The 19,636-nt window shown below is 56.7% G+C and overlaps 6 protein-coding genes across 6 annotated transcripts; 4 read left to right on the top strand and 2 right to left on the bottom strand.

Moving 5' to 3' along the window:
* Positions 1-1,456: 1,456 nt before the first annotated feature.
* On the top strand, positions 1,457-2,858 carry LTHEOB_4044 (Transcription factor; the record flags this gene model as incomplete). The annotated part of the gene is made up of 3 exons (XM_035513035.1): positions 1,457-1,706; positions 1,756-1,872; positions 1,945-2,858. The coding sequence occupies 3 exons, from the start codon at positions 1,457-1,459 to the stop codon at positions 2,856-2,858; spliced, it is 1,281 nt and encodes a 426-aa protein (XP_035375437.1).
* A 21-nt stretch (positions 2,859-2,879) lies between these two features.
* LTHEOB_4043 (RTA-like protein) lies at positions 2,880-3,908 on the bottom strand (the record flags this gene model as incomplete). The annotated part of the gene is made up of 3 exons (XM_035513034.1): positions 2,880-3,367; positions 3,434-3,682; positions 3,743-3,908. 3 exons carry the CDS (start codon positions 3,906-3,908, stop codon positions 2,880-2,882), a joined length of 903 nt encoding a protein of 300 aa, XP_035375436.1.
* A 2,812-nt stretch (positions 3,909-6,720) lies between these two features.
* On the top strand, positions 6,721-8,189 carry LTHEOB_4042 (C6 transcription factor; the record flags this gene model as incomplete). Its single annotated transcript, XM_035513033.1, has 2 exons — positions 6,721-6,798; positions 7,008-8,189. 2 exons carry the CDS (start codon positions 6,721-6,723, stop codon positions 8,187-8,189), a joined length of 1,260 nt encoding a protein of 419 aa, XP_035375435.1.
* Positions 8,190-11,992: 3,803 nt separating this feature from the next.
* LTHEOB_4041 (Betaine aldehyde dehydrogenase) lies at positions 11,993-13,543 on the bottom strand (the record flags this gene model as incomplete). The annotated part of the gene is made up of 2 exons (XM_035513032.1): positions 11,993-13,010; positions 13,068-13,543. 2 exons carry the CDS (start codon positions 13,541-13,543, stop codon positions 11,993-11,995), a joined length of 1,494 nt encoding a protein of 497 aa, XP_035375434.1.
* Positions 13,544-14,184: 641 nt separating this feature from the next.
* LTHEOB_4040 (Glucose-methanol-choline oxidoreductase) lies at positions 14,185-15,866 on the top strand (the record flags this gene model as incomplete). Its single annotated transcript, XM_035513031.1, has 2 exons — positions 14,185-15,275; positions 15,329-15,866. 2 exons carry the CDS (start codon positions 14,185-14,187, stop codon positions 15,864-15,866), a joined length of 1,629 nt encoding a protein of 542 aa, XP_035375433.1.
* A 642-nt stretch (positions 15,867-16,508) lies between these two features.
* LTHEOB_4039 (6-phosphogluconate dehydrogenase) lies at positions 16,509-17,807 on the top strand (the record flags this gene model as incomplete). Its single annotated transcript, XM_035513029.1, has 3 exons — positions 16,509-16,537; positions 16,608-16,674; positions 16,767-17,807. The coding sequence occupies 3 exons, from the start codon at positions 16,509-16,511 to the stop codon at positions 17,805-17,807; spliced, it is 1,137 nt and encodes a 378-aa protein (XP_035375432.1).
* Between the last annotated feature and the right edge of the window lie 1,829 nt (positions 17,808-19,636).

Here is a 19,636-nt window from a genome sequence, read left to right as displayed (position 1 = left end):
TCTGGGGGCTAGGGCGTAGCAGATCCGGCTTGGTTGGAGATCCAAATATCTGGGGGAGATAGGGATGGATGCTGCACCTCCTGGCACTCGACGTAAGCGTTCCTTTCACCGCATTGAGCCGACCAGGGCTGCGCTCGCCCAGCGGGGTAGTCGCAGGCGCTCCGCGGTGGGCCGCTCCGCCGAAAAGGAAACTCTTTCGACGCTGTGAATGGCCGCGGTGGCGGGGATGACTGCTTGGAGGGTAGCACCGCGAAGACAGCCAAGGCGTGACGGAAGAAGTCTTGGCGGGCCGGCGGACGCCAAGAGGGTAGGCGGAAGGAGTGCCGTCCAGCCCGGGCCCCATGGGTGAAGATGCGCGCCGTTGCGGTGGCTATACATATTGACGGCCTATTGGAATTGGCGGGAGAGCGGCGAGACAGGAGCTAGCCGACACGAAGGAAGTCAGAAGTCGCGCTGACGGGCAATATCAGAGTGAGGTTGCAGAAGACGTATCACAGCGTCACACGCGGGGAGCGCTGTGGAGAGGCAGGGATGCAGGCCCAGTCCGCCGGCGCGGGAGCTTGCGCGACGGCAGCCGTGGCAGTAGCAGCTAGCCTAGTGGCAGCAGTCCAACCCAGACGTCGTGTGCCTCCTGCACGCGCCGTGGCGGCTGGAGGCGTGGTCTTGAGAGCCTGCTCTGGGCGCTCAGCTCTAGCACGGTGCCGAGGAGGCCGCGGAGATTGGGTTTGCTCGTGTCAACGAAATGCGCAGCTGTCTGGCGAGGTGGATCGGGCATGGAGAGGGCTGCTTTGCCAGGCATGGCGCCAAGCAGCCGGTGCAGGCAAGACTTGCAGGCTCGGGGAGAGGCAGCCGGCGTCGGAAGGGCGTGTGGAGGGCTGGGGAAATGATGCAAGCGCCCTGAATGCGCGAGCGCCCTGGCTGGCACGTTCGCAGCGCGCAGGTCGACGGTCGGCCGAGCGCCGGATCGCACGACGGGCGGCAGCGATATGGATGACGGATTCAGCGCGTAATTGGGGCCGGCGGCGGCCGTGGGGGGCCACAGGCCAAGGCGCGCCCTGGCGCAGGCGGTCGAAAATTACCGCGCTGCGAGATGATGAGCGGCCCAGCAGCACGCCCTCGTTAGCCTCCCCCCACCCCTGATGCCGGTAGCGAAACTTGCTTCGAGATGCAGAAAGAGCCGCACCTGCCCTCAGCCTTAACCAGCGCCCGTCCCCTCGTGCACTCAGCTCGCTCTTGAGCATCCTCCCAGCACCCCTCTCCCACACCCACTTCCAAGGCCACGACTCCCGCCCCTCGGTCTATGATCACCTGCCGCCCGCCGCTGCGAATGCGCCCACGGTGATCGCCCCTAGTCCGATACGCTCGACCGAGACCGCGTTGGGATCCTACCGTGCCTCGCAGAATCTTCCTTCAGACTCGACCTTCCCAAGAGAGCCCGCCCAGCAATCCAGGCCCCATGGCGACCGAGCACGCAGCTCCCGCTTTTTCCGTCCCCAACTACCACCATTTCCAGCAGCCGCCGCACTTCACCAAGCAGTCGCAAGGCGTCTTCGTCGCCAGCACCCGCCTCAACTACCCCACCATGGACCAGCGCGACCCGGCCCAGCTGCCTAACAGCATCCAAGTCCACGCCCGCCGCAACTCGGTGCCCTACACGGGCAGCTTCCGCCGCTCTCACACGACCGGTGACATTAACACTGCCGACTGTGTGTAGCAAAATGCCTGTTTTCTGAGCCATCCCCGCTGACGAACCAGACACCGCCCGCGACTTCGGCCGCCAGAAGAAGCCGTCGCCGCCGCCATCGCTCGCCGACTCGGCCTGCTCCGTGTGCACCACGCGCCACTGGGAGTGCGATGGCAAGCGTCCGCAGTGTATGTTCACCCCAGCCGTCTGTCGTGTCACCCCAACGTCACGTGGCCTGCGTCATTGGCTAACCCAACCAGGTACCGGCTGCGAAAGGAACGGCCTCTCGTGCCACTTTAGCGAGTCGCCGTCTTCGGACCGCGCTCCTCAGGGAATGTCTGCTGACGACTTTGTTCGCGTCGGTGAGCTGCCAGAGGAGCTGGAGCCTCACCGCGAGATGATCGAGGGCGTGCGTCGTGTTTACGCCACTCTCGTCAAGATGCGCTACATCCCTGCCGATGAGCTCCAGTGGCCACCCCACCACCAGCTGAAGAGCATGCTGGAGCCCCTCGGCTACGATCCGCGCGTCGTGGATGTGATGCGCTTCCTGCCCTATCTGAAGAACACCGTCGTGCAGCGCGCCAGCCCGGAGCTCGACCACGGAACCTATGGAATCAACTACCTCGACCAAGGCGAGGCCGAGGACATGCTCGAAGTCGCCAGGCCCGGCGAACTGATTGTTTTCAAGTCTTGCTCCGATTTCGGCAACTTCTACGTCTACAATATAGAAAACAGGACTATGAAGCTCGCGACGCCTTTCCAACTCTACAGCAAGGAAACTGGCAGACAAGAATTCGACAACAGACTCACAGCACGCCCCGCCGGCGCCGTGCTCAACGACCTAGTCGAGGGCTACAGAAATCTCACGCTCGTGCCCATGCGCGGCCTCCATGGATACCAGCTGTCCTCCTCCCTTCCCGGATCCGATACCGAAATCAAGCGCCTGTACCTGAGACATGGCTGGCCCAACAAGTTCGATGGCGAAAGCTTCCAGAAAGCTCTCGCCGAGTGGCTTGAGCGCGAGAGCAAGAAGCAGCAGGCCGACGTTGGCCAGATGACCCGCGTTTCCGCCGTCGAAGCGCAATCTGGTACTCCGAACCGCAAGACCATGCGCAGCACCCGCAGTCTCCGCGAAAGACTCCATCTCACGCGTCGTGCCACGGCCAATAGATAACAAGGCTTGGTAGTCCCAACTTTAAGCTGTACCAGTCTGTCGTGAAGCATGCGCTGGCTTCCATTGCTGAAGCACCTGGTGACCGCTGCGCTCGGATTCCTCGTCGGAAGAGGCTCCCGCTGCAGTGTGGCTGTTGATGATGCGAGACGGATGCCAGATGTTGAAGATGATCATGGTGAGAAACATCAGCGAGGCGTCGAAGATGTAGATAAACATCTCCTTGCTCATCAAGTACCCGTCCGAGCCCTGGATGTACTCGACGACTCGAAACACCGACCGGACCATGATCAAAACGCTGGCCACGTACAGAACGACCAGGAACCGCCGCCACGGCACTGTCAGCTCGCCCACCCTGGCCGTTGGCACGCGTGAGATGCGGATGTGAAAAATGGCGGCGACGATCATGAAGAGCCCGAAGAAAAGCAACTGCACGCAGAGACCGCCGATGATGATCCTTTCGCCCCACTTGACGTCATTGTGTGTGTCTGCCTTTGCAAGCATGCCGCCGCCTGGGGTGAGAAGAGTCAGCATCCCAGCACCACGGAATTACCAAGGATCCAATCCAGGCGACTCACCAGCACTTTGTCCAAGAAAGGAAATCACGTCGCCCAGCACAAAGATCTTGGTCAGCCAATTTACCCGGATGGGCGAGTGCGCCGATCCGTCCGTCAGGCGGATGATGCGACCGAGGACCATGTAGATGGAAGCGGCGAAGAAGGCAGGCGCCAGGAGAAGAGTCAGGCTTTGCATGACGTACGGCCACGTCTTCCAGTCGGGCGTCTGCCGGCTGGAGATGAAGCGACCGAGATATCCGACCGTTTCGACTGCAGCGACATCTCAGCAAATCTCATCCACAGCTGTGGAGCGAGGGTACAATCACTTACAGATGCCACCGATGACGAATGGGATGAAGTACCAAGTCCGTCGTCGCAGAAGCTGCCAGAGGTGGAACATTGTCGTGTTGGCGAATAGAGCGATGAAGACGATAGCCAAGGCTGTCGAAGGGTTGTAGTGATAGAGCACAAAGCTGTCTTTTGAGCCGTCCGACATTTTTTTTGATACTGTTTTTTATACCCTAGATATCACTGCGTTTTTGTTTTCCTGGGGCGGTTCAATTGGGCGCTGAGAGGTACTCTTTCACGAGAAAGAAAGAAAATAATAAATATGAGTAATAGATTCGTACAACAACAAGTTGTTTGAAATCGTCTGGAAGTTGGTGTATCGTTCTTGATGGTGCAATCGTGAGTTACTCTGGTTGTTGATTGAGTGATGGAGAGAATCATCATCATCACTGCAAAAACTGCAACGCTTTATACTATACATCCCGCCTACGACCTCTATCATAGCAACGATGCAAGCCACGATGTACCACAAATCGTTTATTTTTGGGCTGCACGATAAACCACGCAAAAAGAGGCGGCGAGAGCGAGGACACGGCGTAGAATGCGATGCGATGAGATAGCAATGCGAGAGAGGCGTAGTCAGTCCCTCCAAGCCTCATCACAGCTCCAGCCACTGGGAAGGAATTCACAAAGTTTGTTCAGAGCGGTGACTACACCGGTCACGAGAGAACCAGGCAGCAAAGGCACAGTCAAGAATGAAACGGAGATCTCCATGGCGACGCCCCTTGGACAAAAATAGACGAGAACGAGATCTTCGGACGAACAGGCAGGGGAAATCAGAGGCGATCCGATTATTTCGGCAGCTGTAGATATGTGGGGAAGTCAGCAATGGCCGTCTAGAGGGGTAAGGGGAGGCTTGGTTGACGGAGCTGTTCGCGGGTACGGACACGGACACGGATGCTTAGCGTGGCTTATGTTTACCCACAGACGTATGTCCGCATTCAAGAATGATGAGGAGACGAGGTGTCAGCGCTAGGACACTGTGGATTGGGGGGTAAGTGCGTAAGGGAAGATCAGTCATTTGTCTCTAAGATTTGGATGTGCACCTCTAGCTGGCCAGGAGTTTATGTTCAGTCTTTAACTTTGAAGCGTGATATTTCCTCACAACAAAAGAAAAACAGACTTCAAAGGTCATAGCAGAGGCTCTTTGAAACTCAGGGAGCGTCACTACGTGTCTTATCTACCGATCAAGGCTGTTTTCGCAAAGTGTACCGTACTTCGACACGCTCCTTCGGTCGCGATGAAGATAACAACATAGCTGAATGGCTATTCTAGCGTGTGTAAAAACCGTTGAGGTGCGGGGTTGCCGTCCCATGTCAGCCACAGCACCGGAAGCAGAAGGAGTGACGAGCGGCCTGGACTTTTGAGATAATCCGATAATTTCGTATTCGGGTGCACAAAAACGACGGTGCATAACTCGGTTCGGTTAGACTCGGCGTCTGCAACTGCTGACAGAGGCTACTTCTCGGAACCCCAGGATCGAGTGAGCCAAAGTTGCGTCAGTCGGTATCCTTCGTTCGAACCATCGTCGTGTCCAACCAAGCCTCGACAGAAGGCGCAGCCAAGCGGTGTCGTCCCGTTGCTTGACCCTTCGCTTATCACATGGACGGGGTTCCTCGGCACTATCCTCATGCGCCCACCGCGAGTAATTAAAAAGGACATGAGAGGGTTGCACATATAGTGCAGTCTCGCGTAGCCACTAGTACTGTCGCGAGATTCTGCCTTTAACGCTCTCACAACCCCACTATCAAGGCTTTGCGCTGTTGAAGATCGTCACTGGTGTATTGGATTTTTGAGAGTGCGACTTAATACTACGGCCTTCTGATCTGAGACGGATATTTGTTTGATCTTTTCCTTCTTATTGTGGCCCTCAAGTACTATTGACTTCGATATATAACCGCTCTTGAGATAGTTGACCTCAAGCGGGGAAGAAAACTACACATAATCCCATCTATCGACATCATATTTCATTGGTGGTAAAAACAGGTAGGAATCTGAGAAGCTTCTGGGTCTTCTTGCAATATTCAGTCGCAAAAGTTGGAGGAGTCTTGGACATCCAGTTTGCCACCTCCTCGGGTATGGTCGCATAATAGACATCGTTTCATGTGGGCGAAGGCAGTGGTTTGGACTTGAGGCTATGTGGTGATATAGAGATCAGCAGACGATGCCGCGCTATTCGTTTGATATATGCTGTACGAATCACTTGTAGCGGTGGGGTATCAGGTCCTCACAAGTATCTTACAAAGCTTTAATTGGTGTCGATGGTGACCGGAGTTAAGCGGAAAGCGAGGCCGAGGAACATGAAGAACAAGGAACAAGAAGGCAAGCTAGTACTGGGAGTTTTTAGCAGACTGGAGCACGAGAAGACGGTGTTTTCTTCGGGTTTCAATGATGGTTGAGTGAAGATGGAGTCGCATGTCGTAGGGCAGTGTCGGGTCAGGTGGACCCGGTCGCCGGACATAACGACTGGCCAGGGCTTGCAGATCGGGAGCTTGCAGTCCCCGGGCCTGGGCGCAGTACTTATTGTATGTCATCCGGAAAGGCGAGGAAGAGCACAGGCTTGGCAGGGCTCGCGGTGTTGGGCCCCTTCAGAACGGAACAACGCCACGCCGCGACAAACAGCTGCGACGGCAGCGCGAAAACGAGCCAGCGAGAGTATTTCCCCACCGGACCAGCAACGCCAGGCTGGGCAAGAGACTGGCAAGCAGCCTGCTGGCGCGGAGCGAAGGGCGCTCACCAAGCACGGGCGCTTTTGTGTTCAGCCAGCTTTAAATACTTACACAGCTCGTTCGCGCATTCGTATTCACTTTTCCCTCAACCCGAACGAACAACATCTCGAGCAAACACGCCCTGAGCGCTGCTACGTCACCTCCGCCCGCTGGTCGAGTGCCTCTGCGTGCCGTCCCGTCCGACCAGTGCGCGTTCCTGGCGTAGCCGGCGTAGTCGTACTCGCATTCGCCATGATTCCTGCTGCGTCTCGGAAACCGCATCGGAAATCTCGCAATGGCTGCGGCCACTGCAAACGCCGCAAGATCAAGGTGAGCAAGTAGGCGCGATATCAAGCGATCTTAAGAATATCTCACCGCCCTACCCAGAGTCTGCGCTCTGTCCGCGCGCGGTATCCCGGTCTCTCCTATTCTACCCATCCCCTATTCGATCGCCAACCTCGCCAATCCCGCCCATCCCCATCAGCCAGAGCCCTACGGCTACCATGCTGGTCACGTGATACACGACTAACGGCGCGCAGTGCGACGAGACGAAGCCCCATTGCCGGAACTGCATCAAGCACTCGATAACATGCGACTTTCCCGAGATCATGGCCCGCAAAGCGGCTGCCTCGTCGCAAAGCCCCCAGGGCTACTTTGGCTCCGGTGCCTCGTCCGTCAACCCAAATGCCACCACTCCCTCCTCGGCACCGAGCCCGCACACGGTACCGTTACTGGAGGATGAAGGCCATATGGGATTGAACATGGTTGACCTGGAGCTGCTGCACAACTTTGTCACCTCGACCGCCTTCACCATTTCGCAGACGGCGGAACTCCGCAGTGTCTGGCGCGTCGAAGTGCCGCGTCTGGCATTCCAGCACGATTTCGTCATGCGGGCCATTCTGGCCGTGTCGGCAGCCCACATGGCCCACTGGAAACCCGACAAAGCCGACTTCTACATCTCGCGTGCCGTCTCGCACCACAAGATCGGCCTGCGCGGCCCCACCAGCATCCTTCCCCACGTTACACAAGAGAACTGCTCAGCCCTATACATCTTCAGCGCCCTGACCGCCATCCTCAGCCTCGCCTTGCCCCGCAAACCCGATGACATCCCCTTCGTCAGCAGCGAGGGCGTCGCCGAGTGGCTCTTCCTGCTCCGCGGCATCGCCAGCATCGTCTTCAGCTCGAGCGAGTGGATCCTCAACGGCAGCATCGGGCCCTTCCTACATCGCGTCAAGGTCCCGGCCTTCGACCCGGCCCTGCTGCAGAGCGGCACCGTGCCAGCGCGCGTCACGGCCGAGCCGCTGCCCACCAGCGAGCCCGCCCGCCCGCCCGAGGAGGACCAACTGATGGAGCTGCGCCGCTTCATCGAGCGCGACGTCGCCAACCCGGAGCAGGCCCAACTCTACCTCTCCGCCCTGGACGACCTGATCAAGTCGTACACGTACATCTTCAACCTCGGCCCCAACGAGTGCCACCTCCGCAGCATCTTCTCGTGGCCGTGCATGGTGTCCAACGAGTACCTCAAGCTCCTGTCCCAGCACGATCCCCACGCCCTCGTCGTCTTCTCCTACTACAGCATCCTGCTGCATCGCCTCGACAGCTTCTGGTGGATCAAGGGCTGGGGCACGCATCTGATCTCGCGCATATATCATCTCCTCCCTCCCGTCTACAGGCAGTGGGTGCGCTGGCCCATCGAGGAGATTGGCTGGGTGCCGAGATGAAACGTGCCGCTGGGATCGGGTGAACAGACTGGCACGTTGTTGCCCTCATTGAGGAAATTCAAGAAAGCGAAAGAACAAGAGAATGATTACACATTATTTTTTGCAGCGCTACAATTTGCCTCGGAATTTTCTGTTTTCTTAGCGGGGTCACGGGTTTCCAGGGATGCTTTGGGCGTCGAAGGAGTCAGGCCATTTTTTCCTTTATTCTTCTCTCACCTGTATGTATCAACTGTATCAAAATATACAGACCATGAATGAGCATGTATAGACATCAGAGCAACGACTTTGCCATCAACCTGATGACGTCTTCAGTTGGACTATTAGTGAGTGAAGGTAGATCTTAAGGTCTCATGGAGAACTTGTTATGGTGGAGTAGGTTTGTATCCCCTCTGCCCTGCAGATCCACTACCACCTCCACTCGGTCTGGTTCTTTCCTAATTCAGAAACATGCTGAATTCCATCGCTCACTAATAGCCAATCACTCGTGGCGTTGAATTTCTCGGCCAATGGATAAGCTTCGATAAGAGCCTCTGGAGGTGGAGGAGATACCTATTAACTTACAAGCAAGCTCGGTAATCGTATACTCTTTCGGTATTACATTTCTTAGGTGTCGTTATCAGTTAGAGGAAAACGCGAACCTCGAAATCCTACAAGTGATTAGATACAGAACGGATGTTTGAATTTACTACGAATTGGGGCAGAGGAAAAGAGAAACTCGAGGAAAGTGGAAGGTTCGACACTCTTGAGTCACTGCAGAAATCACAGCTACCTTGATCTCAGCTGGGGTGTGTAGGGCACCCAAGAACTGAGGAATCAAGTAAGATGTCTGAATCTGTGTTCAACCACGTAATAGTCTAGCCAGTGGGGTTGCACAAGGTGGCCGAATGGCCCGAGCGCTCCCTGAGTGCTCCTTCTCAAAGACCACAACACAGCACCGACTTCACCACGAAGGTGTCGGGAGAATGGCATGTATCAATCAGCTCGGCAAGCATCTTTTTCAGCAACATGTCGAATACGAGGATATGAGCAAAAAAATTGGTCAAACAAACGCTGCTCGGCCCCTCCACACGGCCTTCGCACGGCCTTCGCACGAGCCGCCGCTACGTCTCATCTTCGTACGTCGAAAGGACAGAATCTTAGCCCGATCAGGTTACTATCCCGTCTGATTTGGAGTTGACAGACACTAGTGGTGAGTAGGTTTGACCTTCTGGCACTGGCTCGACGAGGGGGATGGTTTGCGTTGTTCATAGTGGCTGGAGAGGGGGTCTTGCACCCTGTAAGAGATCTCCCATCCATCCCATCGGCTGTCTGCAGCCTCATCGAAAGGAGGTGGGCCCGACTGTTTCCAACGAACACTGTCGTCTGGCTGGTACGCTTCCAGCTATGTGGTACTGGACTGAGATTAGGAGGCTGGCCAAGCTGACATGGCGGCATGCGTTGCGTCTACACCCGATCGGACAAGCAGCTGCTTGTAGGTTATACAGGGGGTTGAACCTGGGGCTTGGCTGGCAAATAAGTCACGACAAAAGAAGTGCTATGAAGCTGAGCACAACATCACCTCAACCCCCAGCCCGATTTCGAATCGAGTTTGTCTTCTTGTGGAGGTTTAATGCGCCACACCTACCCTCTCAACTAGATACAAATGCGCTCTTGGCTGTACGAGGTGACCGGACCAAGATGGAAAAAATGTATCTTTCCCTCTAGTCTAGAGTTCGGGTCCGCGTCTCTGGCGTTAAACTTTACCTTGATTTTATCTTCTGGATGCTGCGGTGACAAGTACAAAACCCTCAGGAGCTGGGGGGTTGGAGATCACACCTTTGTCAGGCTAGAAATAAAGGTGGTTGACGGCGAGAGAATTGAGTCACGAGAAAGACGGCTTCGATCTGAATGGCGTCGCTGGCTTGCAAATCTTGCATGCCATGGGAGTCAGATGGAAAAAAAAATAGACAAAGTTTTTTTCCTTCAAAGAAAAACGAGAGAAGAGCGTAATCTTCGCGGTCATTCTTCTTTTCATGAAGAGAAAGGACTGAAAAGACGGGATAAACCTCAAGAAATACGAGAAACTGGATACTAAAGATCCAGTGACAGTGAGAAGCGCTGCGATGAGAGAAAAAGAAATTCAGGCGCTCCCATGCCAAAGAGAGCGAAGGATGATTGGACGATTTCTATTGTTGAAAAAAAAAAGATATGCCGTGCTCAGTATCCTCATGCAATACGAAGAGCGTTGGCTCAGCTGAGGCGGAGTGAGAAAAAGGCGAGGGTTGGGAGTGTACTGTTGCAAGTCAAACCGTGGATGAAAAGAAGGGCGGGAGAGGGAACGGCACGCTATAAGTAGCGGCGTATGGTTGCTATCTCCCTTCGCTCAAAAATCTCACACCACCAGCGGGCGCGTCCGATCGGAACGCATCCATCCATCCGTCCGTCCCGGCCGTTCAAGCACGAAAAAGCCAATGGAAAGCGACGATAGGAACAAAGGGTTGACAAGAGAGAAAAAAAAAAGTAGATTAAAAGAAGTAATCGACCCCACCAGGGGGCCCCGAAACGGCAGCCAAGACGCAGAAATGCCAGTGTGGATCCTCCAACGTGCGCACGCGACACAGGCTCTCAACACGCGCGCGGTTGGCTGGGCTGGCTGGGTAATCGGTCGGTCGGCCGGTCCCTTGTGGGGCGCCTTCCCCTCGCCTTTCCCCACCCCTACCAAAAAACGACACATGTCCGGCGCAGTCCGAGCCGAGAGAGTCCCTGCAGGCTGTAAGGCAGGCCGCCTTGCATTGCAGCGACCACCAGCCGCGCCGCCGGAGCTGAACTACCGGGTGCTGCATTACGACGACGAACGCCCCCTAATGATTGTTGTCGGCAGCCCCGATTGATAGTGATAAGTGCAAGCCAATGGTTTCGTGCGCTCTTCCTTTTCCTGTTTGTGGTTTGGGGCAAGCAAGGCTGGGGACGTTTTTACCCTTTGCCGTTCGCCGTTGCGGATTGTTCCCTCGTCTAATCGATAGAAGGATTCTGGAAGCCTACCAGAACACAAATGTCCGGGGCTAGATACGGTACACTACCGTCGCCACCTCGCTTTCTCGTCCGCGTCATTGGCTCAGAGTCTGGTGTAGTAGTACGACAGCAGAGCTGCGAAACAAAGCCAAGCAACGACATTCATCACGGAAAAAATAAAAAAGCACTGATGCTCTACTGTGAGCAATCGACCGATGAAACACAGCTCCACGCCGAACTATTGTATTGTACCTACGTAACGTCTATAGTCTGTGGATCCTGTGTGCACGCAGTGTGGATCTCGCCGAAACCTTCCACCCTTGCAGCATTTGAGGACATGGTGCTCCGACTTTTCATTATTGTTTTTTTATCACTCGTGAGACAGCGCCTACGATAGCGTTTCCGCATCCCTAAAACGACGGTGGCGTTTCGCGAGAAACCGGTCATCGTCGTCATAGACCTAGGAAGCTTGGACCAACCATGCACGAGTCAACGAGTCTCACCGAGTCAAGGGGGCGCAAGAAACAAGCAAGATGTTGTAAGAGGCGCAATTTCACAGCGGGACAATCCGCCGGCTCCGCGTGGGGGAGGAGCGTAGCAACAATGTGGGACAAACTACACACCCCGCTCTCACACCACCCGGATACTGGTTGTTGTAGATCTTTTCATTCACTCTCTTCAAGGGTTGCGGGCTTGCTGTTTCGTACATTCAGCGGGTAATCTGTGTAATATTTCGTTTCCAAATGAATTTCCCCCCTCAAATCAACGCCGATCCCATGCTTCATGTCCGTGACTTTTCATGTCTAACTTCTTTACAACTTGGAGAAGACGGTAGGAACCTGGCCGCTCATATCGACCAGAGTGCTCTTGTTCTTGACCCAGGCCTCAAGACCCTTGCGGCCGTTCTCAACGCCAACACCGCTGCTCTTCCAGCCACCGACGCTCATCTCGGCCGGGCTCTCGCCCCAGGTGTTGATCCAGGTGATACCGGCCTGGAGTTGCTGGATGACCTTGTGCGCCGTGTTAATGTCCTTGGTGAAAACACCAGCGGCAAGACCAAGCGGGGTGTCGTTGGCGCGGCGCACGACCTCGTCGACGGTCTTGTAGGTGAGGATGCTCATGACGGGACCGAAGATCTCTTCCTTGACAATCTTCATGTCGTCAGTGCAGTTAGTGAAGACGGTAGGCTGGACCCAGAAGCCGTTCTTGAGGTTCTCGGGCAGGTTCTGGGGCGCGTCGGGACCACCGCAGAGGAGCTTGGCCTTGTCGACCTCCTGCCCGTGCTTGATGTAGGAGATGACCTTCTTGTAGTGGACCTCGCTGACGAGCGGGCCGAAGTTCGTGTTCATGTCGAAGAGGTCGCCGGGACGAACGTACTGGATCTTCTCCAGGAGCGTCTTCTCGAAAGCAGGGAGCATGGACTCCGGGACGAAGACGCGGGTGCCATTGGTGCAGACCTGGCCGGTGCTGAAGAAGTTGGCCATCATCGCACCGTCGACAGCAGCCTCAACGTCGCAGTCGGGCAGAATGATGCACGGAGACTTGCCGCCGAGCTCCATGGTTACGTACTTCATGCCGCCAGCAGCAGAAGCAGCCACCTTCTGGCCGGTGCTGACTTGGCCGGTGAAGGAGACCTTGGAGATGCCCGGGTGGGCGGTGAGGTAAGCGCCAACATCACCGGCGCCCTGGACAATGTTGAAGACGCCCGGAGGAACGCCGGCCTCGGTGTAGATCTGAGCAAGAGTCTCGCCGTGCAGCGGGGTGAATTCAGAAGGCTTGTATACCATGGTGTTGCCGGCCGCGAGACAGGGAGCCGACTTCCAGAGGGCACTGCGCGCGTTGCTTGTCAGCTGGGGACTTCAATCTTGTCAATTGCGGAGCGCGTACATCTGAATGGGGTAGTTCCAGGCGCCAATGCCTGCACACACGCCGACGGGGTCCTTGCTGGTGTAGACCCAGGCATCGTCGCGCAGGCGGACGGTCTCGCCGTTCAGCCCGCCGCCGGCCACCATGTTGGCAAAGTATTCGAGCACATCGGCGCCGGTGATGACGTCGACGGTGCTGGTCTCGCTGTAAGCCTTGCCGGTGTCGTGAGTCTCCTGGCGGGCAATGTCGTCGTTGCGGTCGCGGAGAAGCTGCACAGCCTTCAGGAGGATGCGGGCACGTTGGATGGGCGGGGTGGAGGCCCAGGAAGCAAAGGCACTCTGGGCAGAGGCCACGGCGGCGTCAATGTCGGCATGGGCGGCCTGCTGGATGGTGGCAATGGGCTGGTTGGTGGAGGGGTCAATGCTCTGGAAGGTCTGACCGGACGAGGCAGGCTGCGGCTTGCCGTCCCAGAACAGCTGGCGGGTTGCGTAGGACATGGTGGTGAAGAATCGAGCTGCGGGAAGCTGCAGGCGGGGAGCTGCCGGGACGGAAGTGAGGGGTGCGGGAGCTCGAGCTGGGACGATAAGCGGAGATCGTTGCAGCAGCCGGAACGAGGACGAGAAGAACTTGGAGGGCGCCAGGAGGGACGAAAATGGTGGTGAAGACTGTCTAGCAGCAGCTTATCGGTGCAGAGCTTAGCTCGGCAGGCAGCGTTACGTAGGGGGCCTCGGCGGCATGTTCAAAACTTTTTCGACCGATACGACGGGGGAGCAGGGATGTGCGGCGCCAGGCACGCTTGGCCGGGGCCAGCATGGTGGGTGCGGCCGACGTCACGCCCGTGCGTTGCAGCTGCAACACTCGCTAGGGCCTCGAGGCTGGCCGCAAACGCCGCCAGCACCTCGATTGCCGTCGGACGGCTCACCGACACGCCCGATCCGCCGCGTGGTGGACTGACTGCCGTGCGATTGAGCCCGATTGCTGAGCCTCCGAGCTGCATCCTAGCTCTGTCTCAGCCTACGCCCGAAATCCATTAGTACCGCGACCTCCCGTGCTATTTCTCTTTCACCAGCGCCCTCTCCTCCCTCTCCTCCCGCCCATCTTTTAGCATTCGTCTCTCTGCCTCCGCCTCTCTGCCACCATGACGACCACCCAGCTGCCCGCCCACCTCGTCAACGACTATGACTTTGTCATCGTCGGCGGCGGTACCGCTGGCTGCGTCATTGCCAGCCGTCTGTCTGAGTACCTGCCCAACAAGAAGGTGCTCATGATCGAGGCCGGCCCCTCGGACTTCAAGGACGACCGCGTGCTGCTGCTGAAGGACTGGCTCAACCTGCTGGGCGGCGAGCTCGACTACGACTACCCCACGACCGAGCAGCCCAATGGCAACTCGCACATCCGCCACTCGCGCGCCAAGGTCCTCGGTGGCTGCTCCTCGCACAACACGCTGATCTCGTTCCGTCCCTTCAAGTATGACTGTGACCGCTGGGTCGAGCAGGGCTGCTCTGGCTGGGACTTCAAGACCTTCACCCGTGTGCTCGACAACCTGCGCAACACGGTCCAGCCCGTCCACGCCCGCCACAGGAACCAGCTCTGCAAGGACTGGGTCCAGTCGTGCTCCGAGGCCATGAACATCCCCGTCATCGAGGACTTCAACAAGGAGATCCGTAGCACCGGCGCTCTCCAGCAGGGCGTTGGCTTCTTCTCCGTCTCCTACAACCCCGACGACGGCCGCCGTAGCTCCGCCTCCGTTGCCTACATCCACCCCATCCTCCGCAACGACGAGCGCCGCCCCAACCTGACCATTCTGACCAACGCCTGGGTCAGCAAGATCAACGTCGAGGGCGACAAGGTCACTGGCGTCGATGTGACCCTGCAGTCTGGCGAGAAGCGCGTCCTCCGCTCCAAGTGCGAGACGATTCTCTGCGCCGGTGCCGTTGACACTCCCCGTCTCATGCTCCTGTCCGGTCTCGGCCCCAGGAAGCAGCTCCAGGACCTCGGCATCAACGTCGTCCGCGACCTGCCCGGTGTTGGCGAGAACCTGCTCGACCACCCCGAGACCATTATCATCTGGGAGCTGAACAAGCCCGTTCCCCAGAACCAGACCACCATGGACTCGGACGCCGGTATCTTCCTGCGCCGCGAGGCCCCCAACGCCGCTGGCAAGGACGGCAACATTGCCGACGTCATGATGCACTGCTACCAGATCCCCTTCTGCATGAACACTTCTCGGTGAGTACACTCCTCCAGCTGGCGCTTCTTGCGACGGTGCTAACCAATGGCAGCCTGGGATACGACACGCCCATCGATGCTTTCTGCATGACGCCCAACATTCCCCGTCCCCGCTCCAAGGGCCGCATCTACCTCACCTCGGCCGACCCCTCGGTCAAGCCTGCTCTTGACTTCCGCTACTTCACCGACCCCGAGGGCTACGACGCGGCCACGCTCGTCGCCGGCTTCAAGGCTGCCCGCAAGATCGCCGAGCAGGAGCCCTTCAAGTCGTGGATCAAGCGCGAGGTCGCCCCCGGCCCCAAGATCCAGTCGGACGAGGACCTCAACGAGTACGGCCGCCGCGTCGCCCACACTGTCTACCACCCTGCTGGTACCACCAAGATGGGCAACGTCGCTCGCGACCCCTACGCCGTCGTCGACGCCAACCTCAAGGTCCGTGGCCTCCAGGGCGTCCGTATCGCCGATGCTGGTGTCTTCCCCGAGATGCCCACCATCAACCCCATGCTTACTGTTCTGGGTGTTGGTGAGCGTGCTGCTGAGCTCATTGCCGAGACTTGGGGCTGGAAGGGTCTCCAGAAGGAGAGGCTCTAAATGCTTTGGATATTATTGGCTGAGTTGATTGGGTCGTTGAAGTTCTTTGTCAAAATTTTTGGGCTAGATGGGATTTCTTTTTATTGGCGCTTCAGTGTGGATACCATTATGTACTCGTCTGTGTGATGTGCCACAGACGAGAAAAGAGGGAGAGAGAGACAGACTAAAATAAAGCTACGAACTATTGACGACCAATACCATAAATCAGGCGTCCGTCATGTGAGCTTCTTTGGGGGTCGGAGTGCACTCCTGGCAGAATGAGGCGGCGGCCGGGGGCCTCGTTCCGACCTCGGCAGAATTTGCCGTGCGATTGCACGATCTGCCTTACCGCCCCACGCTCCGCCAGTCGCGCCATCGTGCCGGTCCTTCTCCGCAGCTCGGCACTTGAGACAACGTCGTACCTTCGCGAGATACCGGAAACGACGGCAACAGTCTGCAAGCATCACGCCAATAGCCTTTCTGACTGCGCCTTTAACTAGACGTCGTGTCGCTGGCTGCAGTTAACGTTGGAATTGACCTTTCTTTCCTATCCGGAGTCTTGGCTGTCTCTTCCTTGTGTCCCTGTCACTACCTTGTGCTCATCTTAGCGCTATACCCCTTCTTGTATACTTGCAGTCCTCCACTCCATCTTACTCTTCAACCATGTCATCTACTGAGAGCGCAGATGGCAAGTAAGTATCCTCCTACTCCGTCAGAATCAGCCTTTTCGCCTTTTCAATCACTCACGCATCCCCTCGTCAGGCCCATTCACATCCTCTTTGTCGGTGCAGGTGCAGTAGGCTGCTTTTACGCCTCGCGGCTTCATCACGTAAGTCTTACACATAGTTCCACCTTGCCTTATACTTTCCTTTTCCCCTTGTCAATCCATCTCGCACTTACTAAATTTCTCTCTCCTACCAGCCCTCCAAGAACGTCCATGTTTCCCTCGTCTGCCGCTCAAACTACTCGGTCATCGCCAAATCAGGCGTCACGCTCGAGACGCGCAACTTCGGCAACTACACCTTCACCCCACATGCCGTGTACCCGTCCATCAGCGCCGCCGCATCCGACTCATCCGCCCTCGGCCCGCCCGCCTCGGGCTGGGACTACGTGATCGTGACGACCAAGGCGCTGCCAGACGTGACCGACGACAGCGCCGACATCGAGCCGCTGGTGCGGCGCGACGGCGGCTCGGGCAAGACGTGCATCGTACTGATCCAGAACGGCGTCGGCATCGAGGCGGCGCACCGCGCGCGCTTCCCGCGCAACCCGGTCATCTCAGCCGTCACCGTCATCAGCGCCGAGCAGCTGCGCCACGGCTACGTGCGGCAGAACCGGTGGACGCGCATCAGCATGGGCGCGTACACGGACGGCCTGGCCTCATTGTCTCCCTCGAAGGAACTTCAGGACCTGGGCGCCCGCGGCGACGCCTGCGTGCGGCAGCTGGCGCACCTGTTCAACGACCTGGGCGGGCTCAAGGACGCCGAGTTCCACACGGAGCTCGAGCTGCAGCAGATCCGCTGGCACAAGCTGACCATCAACGCCGCCATGAACCCGTCGTCCATCCTCGCCGGCGGCCGCGGCAACGCCGACATGGTCGTCGACCCGGAGCTGCGCGCCCACCTCACCGGAATCATGCAGGAGATCTGGGACGCCGCGCCCAAGATTCTGGGCGCGCCCTTCCCCGACACTCTTGCGAGCCCCGAGAAGATTATCGCCAGCACCGAGCGCAACAAGGGCGGCAAGCCGAGCATGCTGCTGGACTGGGAGCGCGGCAGTCCGCTGGAGATCGAGGTCATTCTGGGCTTGCCGATTAGGATCGCGAGGGAGAGGGGTGCCGAGTTGCCGCGGTTGCAGACGGTGTATGCGCTGTTGAAGAGCCAGGCGTACATGCGTGGGTTGAGGGAGAAGGAGGAGAGAGAGAAGAGAGAGGGAGCGGCGAAGGGGGAAACGAAGTTGTGAGGCCGCCGCCATTGCGGGGTAAAGAGAGAGCGGGGCAGAGTTGTGAGCTGGCCATTGTGGAGGAAAGAGAGAGTGGAGATGAGACACGTCAATCTTCAATAGTCCTCTGCGTTGTTTTATTCCCTGTTCAGTGATGGTGATAGAAGTAGTAGGTGTGCATATCTATGCAGTAGTGGATCATCCACGACAGTTTCTTAACATCAAATCCATCCTTCTCAAATATGGAAACTTCCGCTAGTATATGAGCATGAGTGATGTCTCAAATGAAATCTCGCAATACCATGTCCCGTCTATGTTTTTTTGCTCTCCCCATGATTCGGCCTCGGCGATTCGGCGACTCGGTTCCGCGGTTCCGAGGATCCGCAGCTCGGCCCGAAGCACGGACCATCTCACCATCCCTGTCCGAAATTTTGCGCTCCACCACCTCCTCCCTGCCTCTAGCAACGAAACCGGCAAAAGAAGACCATGCAACCAGTCCAGCGCAGACACGTGCTCGTACACGTGTACAGCTGTCAAGCGGGTACCCACAGCTGCGTGCGTTCCTTCCCTATATTGGCCAAAATCCGGCTGGCCAGGCCAAAACGCAATCTGCCACGCCACCTCATCTGCCACTAATTGCACCCCTTCTGGATGTCCCCGGGCAAAAAGAATGCGCTGTACGACGGCCGGGACTTGAACCCAGGACCTTCAGTGTACCAGATTCATATGAGAATCGTGTTAGACTGACGTGATAACCAACTACACCACCATCGCTTAACTATCCCTGTTGGGGCTGTTGTTGAAAGTTAGATTGCCAAAATGTAATATAAAGGCTACATTCTAATCCTACCAAAGGACTAAGCCATCAGGCTACTCGTTGTCGAGTTGTATTGGGTTGGGTGTGGGTGGTGGTCAAAATCCGGTTGTGGGTTTCTCGCTTGCGGAAATGTACCATCGCTTTTTGCTGCTGTTGAAAGAAAAGCGCCCAATATATTATACGGCATTGCTAGCTCCTAAGGCTCACCCTAACGCTCCCGGACATTGATAGATGTCCGTTGGAGAGGTATACTTTGGAAGTGACGAGAGTGAGTTTCGAACTTCAGATCCCACTGCTCTTATATCTTCCAGTGTACTACAATTACCCCTATATCGTCTCACTTCACCCCCTTGCCGCCTTCTTTATCCTTGGAGCACTGACTGGTCTGCAGAAGCGTAGAGAAAAACGTCAACTTAAGTAAGCAGTATTATTAAGTAAATTTATACCATACACGTAACACAAAAAGCTGGATGAGAACGTACAGTTCGTAACCATGACGGGCCTTTGTTTCTTTCAGCTCCGTTTCTTCCCATCTACACAACGACGACGGGGAAGCATCACTATCAACAGCCACCTACCGTACATCAAAGATATTCCGCCACCGCGATATGCGAGGCCAGGAGGACCACTGGCCAGATAAATGATGATTGTATTAACCTCTTCTCGGAACCAGCTACATAGTTGCGCCTCCCTTGAAGCTTACAGAGGGGTGGAGTGTAACCACCTTTTCGCCGCACAAATGAGATCCTCCGCTTCCATCTTTGGCAAAAGAAATCTGCGTTGTGCCTCGTCGCTCCAGCCAGTGGCTCCAGCACCTGCGGTCTTCGAGTTTAGGCCTGACCCATCAACAGTACAGTCCCCTCTCGCAGCCGATGGCTAACGTGGATTTATATTTTGTTGATGGCATAGGTAGCTGAAGCCATCGTCCGGGCGTATATGAAGAATTGTTTTAATCCACATTCTCGTCTGGACGATAATTGCTTTAACTACCCACATGTGTTATTGCCCGGAGCCATTCTATTCTTCACGCTAG

Source organism: Lasiodiplodia theobromae (assembly GCF_012971845.1).
Source record: "Lasiodiplodia theobromae strain AM2As chromosome Unknown scaffold_10, whole genome shotgun sequence".
NCBI lineage: Eukaryota > Fungi > Ascomycota > Dothideomycetes > Botryosphaeriales > Botryosphaeriaceae > Lasiodiplodia > Lasiodiplodia theobromae.
The sequence above is the reverse complement of the archived record's forward strand: the minus strand, read 5'-3'. Positions and strand labels throughout refer to the sequence as shown.